Below are 17,217 nucleotides of genomic sequence, written 5' to 3'. Positions count from 1 at the left end.
CCCAGTGTCTCTGTTATTGGGGCAGGAAGAATAAATTGTTATTACCCTGATTATGGGAACTGTGCTTGGAACTGTACTTGGCCTTTTGTTATGATGGAGGGACTCACCATCAACTAAGTGGCACTCGCTAGGCAAGGGTCATGGGTTCCAAAACTCTGTGAATTGAGAGAGAGAGAGGTTGGGGATAAGTATTAATACTTGGTGGCATGGGCCCCTTGGTGAGGTTAATGCACTTCCTCCTCTCTCCATTGTGGAATATCAGAGCTAATTTTGATTCCATTAGGAGTCTAATTACAGGCTGCTGAGCTCACTTTGGGCTAACGGTGCACCAGCACTGAGGCTCCCCTACTATAAGCTGAAGTCACCTAAGAGCTGAAATCACTGAGCGTTGTGTTAAGTAGTGGGGGAGCCTGAAGATCTATTGTGGAGACGTTTGCGGGACGGCTGGAGTGCCTCGTGGACAGGCTGGTGGAGCAGTTCGTGGGACGGCGGGAGCTGCTTGTGGCTGCGGAGCTGAGCGAAGGAGTTCGTGGGGCGGCTGGCGGAGCGGAGCGAAGGCCTATGGAGCTGTGGGGTGGTCAGCTTCAGATCATGTAAGGTGCCTCTTACGTCCCGTCCCGTCTCCACCCAGGTTGGGAGGTAAAGCTCCGCAGATCAACTTTTGAACTCTGGGGCTACCCTGACCAGGGACAGAGACTTTTGGGTCACTGGACTTTTGGGACTTTGGGTGATTTGAGGTTGCTGGACTCCAGAACCAAAGGGAAAGGGCATGCCCCAATTTGCTTGGGGTGGGTTTTTTTTTGCTCATGGGTTGTGTTATGAATCCTGTTGGTGGTGTTTCCCCAACATAATGCCACGTTGTTTCTCTCTGTTATTAAAAGGCTTTTTGCTACACTCAGACTAGGTGCTTGTGAGAAGGGAAGGATTGCCTCTGGGAGGTGCCCAGCAGGGGTGGTACATATTTGTCCCAGGTCACTGGGTGGGGGCTCGAGCCGGTTTGCATTGTGTTACTGGAATGGATCCCCTAGATATTGAACCCGGCCCTGGTTGCTGCCAACTCTGACGGGCAGAAGGGTTACACACTCTACACAGCAGGCGTAGGAAGGGGCTAGCTGTCTGAAGACCTCAACTCCCTGCCTTTGCAACAACAGCAGTGCTCAGCCATCGCTCGGATCGTCCGCCCTACGGAGCCCTCTGCATGCAAAAAGGAGAGAGGAAACAACTGTGCCCAAGTTCCCAGGTTTAGCCGTCTCCCAAGGGACACAAATCCTGCAGTCGCTTGGGCTGGAAGGCATCTCCCCTCGGGGCATCGAACACACCTGGGCTGAAAAGGCTGCAACCAGCCGTGACTTTAACCCACCGCTGTGCTCGTGGGGACTACAAGTCCCAACATGCAGTGCTCCATCCTGAGCTGAGCAGTGCATTGCATGCTGGGAACCGTAGTCTCTGCTGGTCGCATCCCTGGCCCTGCTCCTCTGAGGATTTCCAAGCACCTCACAAGCCTTCAATGCGTGCGTGGACACAGCCCTCTCTGCGTGCGACCCTCTGGGGCCAACGAGACGCTGAGCCTGGCAAAGTGCAGGCGCAGCCTCTGAAATGCAGAGATACCTGTCTCAGGAAGGGCCCTCTGGCCCCCCATCCCCGGAGCATCCGAGCACCTCATTGTGCGACATATCTATCCTCACAACCCCGGCCCCCCCCAACCCGGTGAGGCAGGGCGGGCTGCTATCCCCATTGCAGAGCCAGGGACGGGAGACGCGGCAAGACCACCCGACAAACATCCGCCAGTTCTCCTGCAACCCGCCGTGCAGCAACCCCCCACCCGCAATACGAGAGCGCACGCTTCGGACCGGGTCTGCAGACTGCAGCGTGGACGCGTCAGCGCATTGCAAAGCCCGGGTTCCCGGTGCCGTGTGGACGCTCGAACCCGGGCTTGGGAACACGAGTCCCACAGATCCGGGCTTTGCTTGCAGTGCCGGCATACCCGGAGCGGCCGACCCAAGGTCACAGCACAGTGTGGCGGAGCAGGGCTTGAACCTAGATCTCCCAAGTTCCCCAGCCCAGTGGCTGGGCCTGTTCTTTCAGGCCGTGGCTGGCTGTGGCTGGCTTTGCCCCCGCTCCCCCCTGCTGCAAAGGTCTCTAATGGACGCCCCCACCTAACGCACAGGGAACTGGAGTATGAATTCCCAACGGTAACTTTGCACCCATCCTTCTGGCTTGCTCTCGTCTCTGCACCGTTTGCTGGCTGGGAACTTACACAGGGGCCGGCCGTCCCCAAGGGCCGAGCATATTCTGTGCGGCAGGCGTCGCCTCAAGAACTCTGCCCCATTCCCCCGCCTTTGCCGCTGGTTTATAGGCGCAGCCCGCTCCGAGACCGCCAGCCAAACCTCTTCTGCTTCAGAGCAAACAGAACCCACCGGTCAGGTGATCGGCCAGGTGATCGGCCTGGGCTGGTGCTTTTTAAAGGGGCGCTGCCGTGACTGGACCTTGTGAGGGGGAAAGACGCTGCGTAAGTTCACAGCTGGTCCAGGGTCCAGTCTTGATTTCACCACCGCCCCCCTGCGGGACCGCGGGAGCGTAACCAGCTGCCTCCGAGCCTCGGGCCTCCTCCTTCCTCTCTGTGCGGCGTCTGTGTAGAGCGTACAGTCTTCAGGGCCGGGATTGGCTCTTGCTCTGCGGTCGTACAGCCCCTTGCACAGTGCGGCCCGGAGCTGCTCCAAGACTAATAATTACGAAGCTAGTATATCTGTTGGCAATTTTAACTTTTAGGATGGGTCCCCCCTCCCTGCACCAAAAGCAAATGTTCCCCTGCCCCCCCCACAACCCTAAAATACCCAACCTAGTATTAAACTAGAGCAGGGGTTCTCAACCAGAGGTCCTGGGGGACTGTGAGCAGGTTTCAGGGGGACCGCCAAGCAGGGCTGGCATTAGACACTCTCGGGCCCAGGGCAGAAAGCCAAAGCCTCGCCACAAGGGACTGCAGCCCGGTGCCCTGAGCCCCACCACCCAGGGCTGAGGCCGAAGCCTGTGGGGCCCCCTGTGGCGCGGGGCCCTGGGCAATTGCCCTGCTTGCTACCCCCTAACGCCAGCCCTGGCTCTTATATGCAGAAAACCAGTTGTTGTGGCACAGCTGGGCCAGGGAGTTTTTATTGGGGGGGGGGGGCTCAAAGAAAAACTAGAACTAGAGAACGCTGCCCATGCACCTGAGAATGGTACAAACGGCCCAGGTGCCAGTCCAGCGTTTAAGGAGTTTTTTTAAAGGCACTCTTTGTTTTTTTTGGTGGTTGTTGTTTAATTGTTTCTTGGTAGCCCCAGTGATGGATTTACCAAAAATAAAACGACTCCAGCCCTTTCCAGGGCTGCAACCCCAGCAGCCCCGGGCACTCTGCAAACACCCATTGTTGTTACTGCCCAGCCCCGCTGTGTTATTGTAGGGTCTCCGTGGCACTGGATGCCTGCTATTGAGATTTCCCCCTCTCCTCTTCCTATAGGGTGTAAAATCTCGAGGACGTTTGTGAGGGGAGGAGGGGGAAATAACCTCATCCCCAAGGTCAGGTTTATGTATTTTTTTTTGCTCTGGTTAGGCTAACGAGCGAGACGGAGCCCATCTGGGTAAGCGAGAGCAGCAGCAGCCGCCGCGGTGGATGGGACGCGCTCGTGGCTTGTGGGGGTTTGGAAACGTGACAGCTCAAGGTCTCGGCTGGGGTTTGAAGCCGTAGCCACAGAGACCCAAAATGACGGGCTGGCCTGGCCAGGAACATTGGGAGTTTGATTTATTCCACTTGAGCCGCTCTAAGCCAAACCAAAGGGCTGGTATCTCTCCCTCCATCCTCTTCCTCTGATGCCCTCCCGGTGCACTGGGCTACAGTCATGGGCACAGGAGACAGGGAGCGCTGTTAGGATACAGATATTCAGGCCTGTCTGCCAAGGCCTAGACTCTAAGAATTTAGGTGTATTCTTATCACTTGGTTAGTGATAGAGGTACAAAAGAAAGAATCAAAATCACTGTCTGCCGGTGTAAGGGCCTTCTCTCACTGCGACAATCTGGGGCCCTGTTCTTAGGTTAAGGCCTTTGGTTAAGCAGCAGAGGCAGCCCTAAGCTGGGAAGCGACCGGTCACATCCTCCCATTCCAAACTAGTCACATTGAAATAAGGTGCGATTGGGCTGTTAGGCACTATCAGGACAGGATTGTATTCCTATCACCTCCAGAGAAAGGGAAGTGCCTAGAAAATGTAAAAGGAAACTTAGTTTGATAGCATCCTGTCTGTCAAGAACCCACTTATCAATAGCTGGGATGTGAAATCCTCACTTCTGTGTTGTCTTGTCATTGTAGTTCCCACTTTGCTATTGTTTGTCTGTATAATCTCTGTCTGGTTCTGTGATTGTTCCTGTCTGCTGTATAATTAATTTTGCTGGGTGTAAACTAATTAAAGTGGTGGGATATAATTGGTTACATAATCATGTTACAATATGTTAGGATTGGTTAGTTAAATTTCAGGAAAATGATTGGTTAAGGTATAGCAAAGCAGAACTCAAGTTTTACTATATAGTCTGCAGTCAATCAGAAAGTGGGTGGGTGGGTGTGTGTGGGGAAAATGGGAAAAGGGAATGTGGGTAAGAAAATTGGAATCATGTTTGGCTAAGGGGGGAATGGGAACAAGGACACAGGTGTACGGCTCTGCAGTGTCAGAGCTGGGAAGGAGGATACTAAGGAAGGAAACTGGAATCATGCTTGCTGGAAGTTCACCCCAATAAACATCGAATTGTTTGCGCCTTTGGACTTCGGGTATTGTTGCTCTCTGTTCATGCGAGAAGGACCAGGGAAGTAAGTGGGTGAACTCGGCAGAGTGCAATAAAGGGGGTCCTGGCCCCTGCCCGTTGGCTCCTGACGGGAGCTGGGTGGCGTAAGCAGGGAGGCCCCTTCCCTGCTGGCATGAGGGAGGGGCGGTTGGGCCACTTTTGCAGTCTGTCCGGCGCCCACGGCCGCAGGGGCAGCACAGACTGGCGCCTAAGAAGGATGAATTCAAACTGGAACAGGTACAGAGAAGGGCTACTAGGATGATCCGAGGAATGGAAAACCTGTCTTATGAAAGGAGACTCAAGGAGCTTGGCTTGTTTAGCCTAACCAAAAGAAGGTTGAGGGGAGAGATGATCACTCTCTATAAATATATCAGAGGGTTAAATACCAGAGAGGGAGAGGAATTATTTCAGCTCAGTACCAATGTGGACACAAGAACAAATGGATATAAACTGGTCATTGGGAAATTTAGACTTGAAATTAGACGAAGGTTTCTAACCATCAGAGGAGTGAAGTTTTGGAACTGCCTTCCAAGGGAAGCAGCGGGGGCAAAAGATCTATCTGGCTTTAAGATTAAACTCAATAAGTTTATGGAGGAGATGGTATGATGGGATAACATGGTTTTGGTAATTAATCGATCTTTAAATATTCATGATAAATAGGCCTAATGGCCTGTGATGGGATGTTAGATGGGGTGGGATCTGAGTTACCCAGAAAAGAATTTTCTGTAGTATCTGGCTGGTGAATCTTGCCCACGTGCTCAGAGTTTAGCTGATCGCCATATTTGGGGTCGGAAAGGAATTTTCTTCCAGGGCAGATTGGCAGAGGCCCTGGAGGTTTTTCGCCTTCCTCTGTACCATGGGGCGTGGGACACACCGTCCCATGGGTGACACCAGCTCCGTTCTCTACATGCTCCGTTTGGCTCCAGAGCGATCATCTGGCACAGAGGGGGGACCCCAGGAGAGAGACACAGCTCGGGGCTTTGTCGCACTAGGGTGGCTCCTGGCAGCTGGAGAAGAGATGTGGGGAGATGCTGTGTCAGACACCACCAGCTTAGTGACTCCCAGGCGCTCCGGCCCCCTCTCCATGGCCAGGTCCTAGCATCACCTGCCCCGTCAGCCAACCTGAGGAGATTCCTCCCCTTCTCCCCCCAGCGCCCGACCTCCCCACGCAGCATCCAACGGAGCAAGCAGACGGTGGCCGAGACCCTGTTTCGTACCCAGCTCTTCTGTGCCAGCCTCCTCTCCCCCTATGCAAGGATGGAGGCTGTCAGGCCCCAGGACCTTCTCCATCAACACCCTTCCATGGAGCAGGGCAACTGGGCCTTATGCGGGCCTGTGCGCCGCGATTCGGAACAGATGCTGTGCACGGCGCTTCCGAGAAGCAGGGGAAACAACTGGGGAGGAGAAGCCCAAGCAGCAGACGAGGAACCCAGAGAAGCCAGAAGGAGCAGCAAGCATCCGTGCACCAGAGGCAGGAGAAGGAGCAGGACGGGGGGCATTGGGAGGCCAGCGGACTAGACTCTTCCTGCACGTCACCCCAAATTTACCTGCTGCATCCACTGCATATTTGCAGCCCGATGGGTCACGGGCGCACGGACTGACAGGCACCCAGGATACAAGAATCTGCCCCATGCACCCGGCCTGCGGCTGCACCCTGCCCACATGCCCGCGGGCGGTGCAATGTATGTGCCCCCGAAGGAAAGCCGTGCCCCGGGGGCAGCCACAAACCCAGACCAGAGAGTCAGAGAATATCAGGGTTGGAAGGGACCACAGGAGGTCATCTAGTCCAACCCCCTGCTCAAAGCAGGACCAACACCAACTACATCATCCCAGCCAGGGCTTTATCAAGCCTGACCTTAAAAATCACTCAGGAAGGAGATTCCACCACCTCCCTAGGTAACGCATTCCAGTGTTTCACCACCCTCCTAGGGAAAAAGTTTTTCCTAATATCCAACCTAAACCTCCCCCACTGCAACTGGAGACCATTACTCCTCGTTCTGTCATCTGCCACCACTGAGAACAGTCTAGATCCATCCTCATTGGAATCCCCTTTCAGGTAGTTGAAAGCAGCTATCAAATCCCCCCTCATTCTTCTCTTCTGCAGACTAAACAATCCCAGTTCCCTCAGCCTCTCCTCGTAAATCATGTGCTCCAGCCCCCTGATCATTTTCGTTGCCCTTCGCTGGACTCTCTCCAATTTGTCCACACCCCTTCTGTAGTGTGGGGCCCCAACCTGGACACAATACTTCAGATGAGGCCTCCCCAGCGCCGAATAGATCAGCCAGGCAAGCTCACAGCAGCCCCAGGCTCGAGACCAAGCCATCACCAACCAGTGACCACCCGAGCAGGCCGGACGGCGCCGGGACAAGGACTCCGCTCTAGCGGCCGTGAAGGGGGCACGTCTCCCAAGCACGCCGGGGAGCTAAGGCAAACCAGTTGGAAATGTGTGTGCTTTAAACGCCCAGAGTGAAATCAACAGCAAAAATCCCACTGACCTCCCCAGGGCCAGGATCTCACCGTGCTTTTAGGGGCCGGGGAGCAGGAAAGACCGTTCACCTGCAAAGCAGCAGCCACCTCTGCACAAGGCTCGCTGGGTGCCCAGCGGCAGCTCAGAAAGGAACCACTGTTTGCCGTACGTACAAAGGAAAAGCCCCCGGCGCTGGGAACAGGAGGGATGAGCTTCACTTTCCCCTGAGCAGCAGCCCAGGACCCCAGCAACGTTTTGTAACCGGACACTGCAGCCCTGGCAGGACCCCGGAGCGTGTCACCTTGATCGACAATCAGGACCCAAGTGCAGAAACGAAGCCAAGGAGAGCGGAGAGAGGCTTCCCCCTTCCAGAGTCAGAGCGACTCCAACCCGCCCGGGACCCACGACACAAGGAAACTTTGCTGCACCCCTTCGGAAAGGACGAGGGGGGGCAGCTCCTTACCTTGGCTTCGCATTTCCTGTGACAGGACAGCTTGCACCCTGCGAGAGAGAGAGAGAAAGAAACCAGGACTCAGTCGGGAGCTCACCTCCCCGGCTCCGAGTGCAGGGAACTGGGCCGGCTTACCCAGGACAGAAACACCAACCCGAACAAACTCTCCGGGCTGCTGCGGGAAACACAGGCGCAGGCCGGGGCGGAGGGCGGGGGGAGGAAAGCGAAGCGCCTGGCCCCTAGCCAACGATCGCCTCGGCGGCACAGGTACGCTGGAGCATGCCAGCCCGCAGCAGCAGCCCGGCTCCTCGGGAGGAGACGGAGCCCATTGTGCCGAGCTGCCTGTCGCACTGTCAGAGCCTGCCCCGGGGCTCAGGGTTCGCCTGCCTACCCCTTTTTCTCCCCCTTCCTCTTTCTCTCCTGACTGCACAGCACGCAGGGAGCAGGCCTGGCCCGCCCTCTCGCTCCAGGAGTCATGTTCCTAAGCAGTTCGCTCCAGCAGGAATGTGCGGCCCGGTCCCCTCCTGCCTGTCCTGGCCGGCTGCTCAGCCATCGGCGCTGGGGAGCTGCCTCCCTGCCCCAGGACAGGAAACAAAAAAGAGGAGTTTTCGCGGCCCCCCGTCTGAGGCCTCTGTGGAGCCCCTCGCCGCAGACCCTGCTGGGCAGGGCAGAGCCCGGGCTTGAGCAGAAGGGGGGCCCCCCTCGGAGAGATTTGGGCTGTGGGTGTAGAGCGAAAGCCGGGGTGCGCATGGGGTGCCCATTCGCCATGTGCCGGGCATCCATGACGCCAGACCCGCCTGGCACTTCAGCACCGCCGGCGCTCTTAGATGGGCCCGGCATGGACGAGCAGGAGGGCTGGGGTCAGGGATTCCCCTTGGGCCCAGGCTGCCGAGCGGGGCACAGGTTCCAGTTCCAGGGTGGGCCGGGGCTGGGCTAGCAGGGGGGAGATGGAGGGGAAGCGGCAGAGCTGGGGTACGGGGCGGAAGGAGCACTGGGGTGGAAAAGCAGGGGGACAGGACCCTCCACCTTCTTGACAAAGGTCATGAGCCAGAAAACGTCACTCCTCTTGGTGCCAGGAGCCCTGGCCTGCCCTGCCAACCCACCAGCCGGGCACGGGGAGCCTGGCCATACCACAACATGGCAGTGCCCTGTGACGGGTTGGAGCGAAATGGTGCGAGGTCACTGTGGTACCGGACGATGCCACGGCTGGAGAACGCACCATTGCATGCGATGTCCCAGACCTCCCGAGGCTTGCACCAGACAAGTGACAGCCATGGCTCTGGCTGCTGCTGGCCACCTCCAGCAATGTGATGGGCGAAACGGGCCAATTTCTCTGAGGGCAGCCCTCCCGGGCGCTCGGCTCTCCAGCTGCTCACTGAGGAGAACCCAGAGATAGGGACGCAACATGCATCTTCCTTGGGCCCCTGCCGGATGGCTTCCTCCAGGGACGCCACCATCCAGTCCTGCTTGGGGAGCGCTGGAGACAGGCCAGGTGGTGCAGCCTGCGGCCCCCAGCCCTGCCGGCATCCTGAGTCACCCCACACAGCCCCTGATGTCCAAGCTGCAGGGTGTGTCTTAAGCCACCCGGGCCATGGCTCAGACCAGGGCTAGCGTCTCCCGCGGCCCCGGGCCAAGCCTGGCACTCCACTAGCATTGCCAGGTATCCAGCTTACATCCAGCCCCTACTTTACCTGCCCTCCCCCACGCCCACTCCTGCCAGCGGCCAGTCTGCAGCTCACCCCTCATTCTGCACACGATGGGCCCCAGCTGTCCCCAGAGGCGCAATCCCTGTACGATGGGATCCTGAGGCCAGGCAAGGCAGTGCCTGGGGCCCGGCAGGTGAGCTCTTCAGAGCAGGGTGGACACAGCCACACTTCTGCGGTGCTCATCCATCGCTCCCTCGCCCCTCTCTCGGGACCTCCAGCCACCCTGGAGTCCTGCAGGCCAGCCCCCGGTTCCCCTCGCCCGGTGACACCCTCCTTCTCTTCTCCCACTGAGGGGCCAGAGACCGAGACGCTCCACTCCCTGTTTAGGTGATCACAGGCTGGGAAGGGCACGTCTCTCTGCTCCTCAGCCCGCCCATCGCACCCAGGGCCCGTACAAGCACTGCCCAACACTATATCAGAGAAGCCCTGGGTACTTCGATGGTCTCCAACTGCCCATCACCATAGTATCTGGGCGGGGATCCTCCCCATAGATGTGCAGGCAGCATGGCTAGAACTCAGGAGACCTGGGGTCGAGTCCCAGCTCTGTGTGACCGTAGGCAAGTCACTTTCCCCGCTCCGTGCCTCAGTTTTCCCATTTTACAGGTGGAAATGACACTGAGCTCCTTTGAGCACTACGGATGAAAAGCACTAAATACATCATATAATATTATATCAGCTAAAACAGCTAAAAAACACCAGGTCTCTGCATAGCTGCACGGTTGATTTAACATGCCACGAATGGTGCAACCTGCAAACAGAAGCCCCCGATGCAAAGCTGCAAATTCGATATTTGACACAATTTCAAGACTCAGCATCAAGAATGAGAATCGCCTTCCCAGGCTTCCCTTCTCCAGCCTGATTCGAAACTGAGAGAACATTTGAAAATCCCAGATCTCTTTTTTCCAGCCCGCAGGCTGTGTAATTTACCTTCCCCTTTTTGTGTGTGCAGCTCACTCAGCTAGGGAGCGTGAAACCAGCCAGGTCAGTTTCCTGCCATTCCTCTCTCTAAGACAGGGCTGCAGTGTTTGCATTACAGAACCACCAAGGGACTCCTGCAGGGTCGCTCTGACCTGCAAGGCAGTTGTCTAAGAACGGGATTGGCAAACTCCAGAGACCTGCTCCCAGGCAGATCTGCATGGGGGTGCAGTCCTATTAAAAGCAAGCACGTGTTTCCAGGATCGGGGCCTACAATACACTGGTTTATTCTCAGGTGGTGACATCTTGGCCCAGCTGATGTCAACAGCAAGAAGCCAGGCCAGCCATGGTCCCTGCAGGGCCGGCGCAGCTCCCTGGCATCACCACACTAGAGTCTGACCGCAGAGTCCAGGAACATGCTACCGGTCAACAGGCAGGAAAACCCCCCACATCATGTGAGCGGGAGTCACTGAGCACACCTGGGCTCTGCCCCGCTGTGCCGCTTCAAGGCAGATCGGCACTTTCAATCCAAAACGCACCCGATTTGCTGCAGTCCGTCCAGCAAAGCGATCCCTGGGAACCCTTCTGTCCCCATTAGGGATCGAACATCCCTCTAACACATTCTGTCCCTCTCCCACTTTCCCTCCCTCACACCCAGACCCCAGGCACCGGGGCCCTCGGCACAGAGCAGAGGTGCTGCCCAGGGACCAGGACAGGTCCCAGGCGGACTGAAGCGAACGGCTGGGGCAGGGCAGGGGATATTTTAAAGGGCTTCCCTCCCTCCGCTGCCCCCTCCAGCTCCTCCCTGGGGAATACAGTTGAGTGGGATTGCATGGGGCATTCTGCCCTTGCTACACAGCCGTGTCTCACTGCCAGGCACAGGCCCTGGCTCTCTGCAGCTGGCCAAATCTAGAGGGACGAAGGGTGAGGCACAGGAGAGGGATCCAGGACTCCTGGGTTCTCTTCCCAGCTCTGACTCTGATTTCCTCTGCAGTCTTGGGCACGTCACTTAACTGTTCTGTGCCTCCGTTTCCCCAGCTGTAAAACGGCAGCAGGGCTGTGTCGGAAGCACCTAGAGCTCCTCTCACAAGTCCATTCTCACAGGCTCGTGGCCCAACCCAACCAGGTATCGCTGGGCCGTCTCCCTCAGCACCCCACGCTCAGTCTGGCAGACCACTGATCTGCACGGTCAGCGGGCACAAAGCAGGGCTGGACCCATGGCCGTTGAGCTGCCTGGACACAGCTCAGCTCCCAGGCGTGTGGAGTTCCCTACATCACTGGCACACATGCCTGGCCTGCCCTGGCCCCCAAACATGCCCCTGCTGCGTGTGCGTGGGCACACGCCTCTCACGAGTGCCGCGGGCCCATCATCTCGCACCCACGGCCGGGCCTGTGGCATGTACACACAGGTGCCATGTGCAAACACACTAAGTCCTCCCCCACCGACACCCTCCCGGCTCCTGCTGCCTAACTTTCAACGGGACTCGGAGAAGGAAGCCCCATAGACATCAGGCCCGGGGGAACTGGTTCTCTGGGGCAGGCAGAGCAGGGAGGAGAGGCTGGAGTAACAGCCTGGACAGCTGCCCTGGGGCTGGCCCAGTGCAGAGCTGTGAGGTTCAGGGACTGATCCTGCGCGGACCTCAGAAGGGGCAGGATCAGGCCCCTGGAGAGAGCCCTACGGCGCATTTCCCCAGGGGGCTGTGTCAGATCCCAGCTCTCTACCCCACGGAGGCATGGGGCTGGCATACGGTGGCGATCCCGCCGGACGGCATTCGAGAATCGCCACATGGCTGAGCTGAGACAGGCTGCCCACGGCTGGGCACAGACAAAGCCGATCATCAGCTGCTGCCCTGTGCACTCCCAGGAGACCCACCAGCTGGGTAAAATACCCACACAACGGGCCAGGTCTCAGCTGGCATGAGCCAGGAGACCACCAGCAAACCCAGCGCTGGGGGGCTGGCCCACGGTATTCCTGCTGCAGTGGGACCTCCATAACCCCGGGTTTCAGCCCTGTCCTAAACTGGCTGGCGCTCACATTTCTGAACCCTGCTGTGGATGCCAACACGGCGTAGGCACTGCCCGCCAGCTCTTGGCAAGTCCCAGCAAAGCCCCCGGGCCAGGTAGAGTTCCCCGCCCCCTGCCCCCAAGGGTTTACACTGCAGTTTGCAGCCTTGCCAGAAACAGCATCTGTTCCTTTGATACAACACAGTCATTGTTCCTGGCGGGGAGAGGCGGGGGGGCCTGGCCTGGCCTGTGCTGGACAGGATTCGTTACCTTGGGTTTTCTAACCCAGGGAGACTGGCTGAACTAGGCACTAGTGCAAGACTCAAGACTCCTGGGTGCTCAGCCCCACTCTGGAACCTACCCGCCGGGCACAGTAACACAGTCCACCGCTGCCTCAGTTTCCCCATCTGGGGATGAGAACATTCCCTAAAGGCTGCGAAACACACCCATGGCCGAGACGGGCAACAGACTGCAAGCTACTCAAACAAGGGAAGGGTCCCCTCTGGGTGCAACTGAAGAGATTTTGGGGGAGGGGGCTCAGTATGCAAAGTACACCCCGCCCCAAACCACATTCCATGCAACACAGGGCTGCAGGGAGCCCCTCCCCAACATTCCCACCCTGCAACACCTGCCCAGCCCCATCTCCTCCGAACGAGACTCACCTGCCCCCCCTTCCATGCTGGCGTCAGGAAGACCTGGCTATTGGGGGTGGCCTTTTAACCCCATCTCTGCCAGAGCCCATGGGAAGTCACATTAATAAAGGCCAGGAGGAAATGACTTTGCACAGTGCCCTTTGAGTCTCTGCCATGACCAGGGTCTGTAAAAAAGGCCCTGGGTATGTGTCATAGGAACAGACAGACCCAGGTCCATCTAGCCCCGCATCCGGCCTCTGACAGTGGGTTCAGAGACACGGGTACGAACCCGGCAGTCGCAGATGGGGGATAATCTGCCTTTTGTCTCTACTAGGGATCTGCCCAAGCCCTGAAGCATCAAGTTGAAATAACCCTTCTGAAATTTCCACCATCGTTAATTATGCTAACGCTGCATATCCGTTAGGGCCATGTAAATGTCCAGTCCCTCCTTGAATTGTGCGAAGTTCTCGTCCCCAGTGACTTCCCATGGCAGCGACTGGCCAGGCTAGTTACACACTGTTCCCTTCGGTTGGTTTTGAACTGGCCACTTTTTAAGGTAACTGCGATCTGCCCCCTGCGAGTCTCCGGAGTCTGATCTGAAACTCCTGCTAGATCTCACAGCTGGATTCCACTCCGGCTCCTGCATCATCCCCATCAGCACTGTGACCGGAGTTATGGGGGGAACGAAGGGGCTGCTGCTGATGGTGCGGGGGGACACAAAGACCCCAGCTTGACTCTCACATCCCAGGGGAATTTTACTGCACTTTTTCATTCTGGGAAATCTGGTTCCATGTTTCCCAAGCAGCAGCACAGCTGTGATAAATTAAGGGGGGGGTAGCTCAGCCCGTTAGCTATAAAATCCCTCTTAGTAGCTGTTCTCTACTTGCTTTACTTGTAAAGGGTTAAGAAGCCCACAGGTAAAAGGAAAGGAGTGGGCACCTGACCAAAAGAGCCAATGGGAAGGCTAGAACTTTTTAAAGTTGGGAAAAAACTTCCCCTTTGTCTGTTGTTGTTCTCCGGGGAAGAGGGGAACAGGGAGCAGTTATGCTGTGAGAAGCTTTAAGTCAGATATGAAAATCGTCAGATCGTACCGAGAACTACTTTTAGCAACCCACATGTGTAAGTAGATCAGGAATGTTTAGAAAGACGCGATTAGGGATATTTCTTACTGGCTTGTGGACGCCTCTGTGCTAACCCCAGATGCTTCTGTTTTGCTTGTAACCTTTACGCTGAACCTCAAGAGCGCGATCTTGATGCTTAATTTTTGTAATTGTTTCTTTTAAGATCTAGCAAAAAGCCGAAGTTCCAAACGTATTTCCTTTCTTTTTGGGTTTAATAACGTTTACCTTTTTTAAAGAACAGGACTGGATTTTTAGTGTCCCAAGAGGTCTGTGCATATGTCGTTCAATGAGCTGGTGGCAACAGCGGATTTCCTTGGTTTTCTTTCGCAGCTCTTCCCCGGCCGGGGGAGGTGAAAGGGCTTGAGGGTCCCCCACAGGACGGAAGTCCTAAGTCTTCCTTCCTGGGTTTCAAGGGGTTTGCACTTGGGTGGTGGCAGCATCTACCCATCCAAGGCCAAAGAAAAGCGGTGACCTCGGGAGTTTAATACCAGCCTGAAGTGGCCAGTATTCATTTTTTTAATCCTCGCGGGCCCCCCACCTTCTGCACTTGAAGTGCCAGAGTGGGGAATCAGCCTTGACAACAGCTAATAATAATCAGCTCAGTCTTAGACGGAGCTTCTCACCTGCACAGCTGCAAGCACTTTACAAAAGAGAGGAGTAGCATCATACCCATTTTACAGATGGGGAAACTGAGGCACAGAGCAAGGACATGACTTGCCCAAGATCAGCCAGTGGGTCAGTGCCAGAACCTAGCTTTTCTGAGTCTGAGGCAGCATCCACTGGATCACACAGTATAACCAGAGCCGAAGAGACTCTTCCAATCTCAACTATATTTCAGCCTGTATCTTCCACCACGGGCTGTCTGTACGACAAGTATTAACAACGGCTGAGCTTGGAGAGGTCCAGAGTGCCTAAGAACCCAAACGGACCGATGCTTCTCAGAACCTCCTCCAGATGCACGCAACTGCCTGAGCCCCCCGGGCAAGAAATCTTGCAGAGAGATGCTTTCTTCTGAGATTTCTAGAAATCCCTTCAGACCATTGGACCGGCAAGTGCAGACGGGGAAAACAGAGGAAAAACTCTGCGTGTGCATGCATACCGGCGTGCGCGCATGCGGGTCAGTTGTTTTATTTAAGCCGATTCATCGCTCCTTAATCCAGGCCAACTCTCCCCGGGGCACTTTCTTCCCTACGCTTTGCTGAACCCAAACCAACAGCCTCACAATCACGAGCCACCCTACAATAACAAACCAGGGTCTGCAAACGCCACCTGTGCACTCAGGAGGAACACTACAATAGCAACACACAATAGCAACCTCCAGCAGCTCCCCGGCAGATCCCAGCAGCAACCCTACAACAACAAACCGGGAAGTGCAAGCACACAACCCAGACCCACAACTTCCAGCGCGGAAGGAAGCGGATTTGCCTTTGAACTTCCAAAGGGGCTGCTGTTATAAGCAAGAGCGAGGATTTTCGATCACGCTACTAAGGCCATTCTCTCGCCACCACCTTTCCAGCTGGCAAAGGGACACAAGCACCACAGAGTCCCTGATTGGAAAGGGGAGGAGACCGGGAAGGGATCCCTCCCGCCCCACCCCAAAGCTCAGCCCTGCTAGCTGCCCAGTGCCTCGAGGTTCTCCTCTCTGGGGTTATTTCCTGGTGCAGCAGGGAACACAGGAAGCCAGCATTGTTGCAACCTGAATAAGCTTTTCCTTCTCGGCAGAGCCATCGGAAAATGAGCACAGAGCAGGGGTGCACCTGACCGCCCTGATAACAGGGACTTGGCTGGGCCAAGGAGCTTGCGGCTCACTGCCCAGTGACTTCACCTCGCCACAGATCCATATCAGTGGGACTTGAATTGCGCCGGGGTCTGCCACGGCCAGCTCATATCCTCCTTTCCCTCCGTGCACGTGTTCTTCCGCCTTTATACACATGCCTTGGGCAGCATGTGAGAGAGAGAGAGAGAATGACCTTCCATAGCTGCGGCCCCATCCAGCTTACAGTAAAACCTTTCCCGAAGCACTGCACTCCCTGATGAAATGCAGCCACCTCTGAGGTGGAGCGGAGCCACTGTTAAACAGCCGCACACAACACCCCCGCTTAAGTCAGGAAGCAGAGAACGCCTGCTCCAGCTACAAGAACAGAAGGAATTTAAGTCACAAACATCCCCGCCCCAGCACAAAAAGCATCCAGAGCTCTTTAATGATCACAAGGTCTCAGGCCCGAGTCTCATCCAAGAGGAAGCACCACGCCCGTTGGCATTATACATGGCCCGGCACTGACTCAGAAAGGCAAACCGGGAAGTACCCCGTGCCGAATGGATAATGTTATTTGCTGCAGTACCAGGGTACCTCCACCCACTCCCTGTATTCCAGCAGCATGTTTAGAGGGCTCGAGCGAGATCCACGTGCCATCGCGCTAGGTGCTGTACATACACAGAGTAAGAGACAGTCCCCGCCCTGATGGCAATCTATCATCTACACAGCCAAGACAAGCAGGATGTGATCCCCAGAGAGACTAAGTGATTGGCCCAAGAGCCTGTGGCAGGACCAGATTTTAGCCCTGATCTCCTGAATCCCACTCCAGTGCCTTACCCACCAGGCCAGGCCGGGGCCGATCCATCCTGGCTAGTGCAGTCGGACATGATCATGCCCCGGGGTGGGCAGCACGACATGCGCACAGCTGCTGCAGGTCCCGATCCCCGAAAGGCGGCACATCCTGGCCCACAGCGAATGCCTGGCACCCTGCTTTCCAACCCCGACCTGCTTTTCAACATGCTGGGGGACACCCACCGGTACCCCGCCCCCATGCCCACCACTCGGACATGACAGGAAAACAAATAGTTAAACTGGGCAGGGGGAGGCACCATCAAATCCATGTGTGAGCTCCCCCTGCCAGCTCCGAGGCAGCACTGAACATGCCAAGACCCCAGTCCTGCCATCGGGGCTCTGTGGGGTCCAACCAGGACGGTCACACAAGGGGAGAATCGGGGTCTGAAATGTCTCCGCTGACATCAGCCATGGGGACAGCGCCCACTGAAGGGATGGGCCACATAGAGCCATGCTGGCTTCCCCCACCTTGCGGTGGGGGCCGTGACAGGGCTCCTCTCCCTTCCTTACCC

At 56.5% G+C, this 17,217-nt stretch overlaps 1 protein-coding gene across 19 annotated transcripts in view; it reads right to left on the bottom strand.

Moving 5' to 3' along the window:
- The window catches only part of TNS1 (tensin 1), a 272,805-nt gene that overhangs the window by 236,383 nt on the left and 19,205 nt on the right, over positions 1–17,217 (bottom strand). For 17 of the 19 annotated variants that reach the window (XM_073304965.2, XM_073304974.2, XM_073304971.2 and 14 more), the window contains exon 3: positions 7,732–7,769. In XM_073304965.2, coding sequence (XP_073161066.1) covers positions 7,732–7,769 — 38 coding nt within the window. Of the gene's footprint in view, positions 1–7,731; positions 7,770–7,854; positions 8,112–17,217 lie in introns of those variants that run through there. The other 2 variants (XM_078854764.1, XM_073304985.2) reach the window with 2 other exon arrangements.

The sequence above is a fragment of the Lepidochelys kempii genome, chromosome 11, assembly GCF_965140285.1.
Source record: "Lepidochelys kempii isolate rLepKem1 chromosome 11, rLepKem1.hap1, whole genome shotgun sequence".
In the NCBI taxonomy this organism is placed as follows: domain Eukaryota; kingdom Metazoa; phylum Chordata; order Testudines; family Cheloniidae; genus Lepidochelys; species Lepidochelys kempii.
This window is presented reverse-complemented; position numbering and strand designations above follow the sequence as displayed.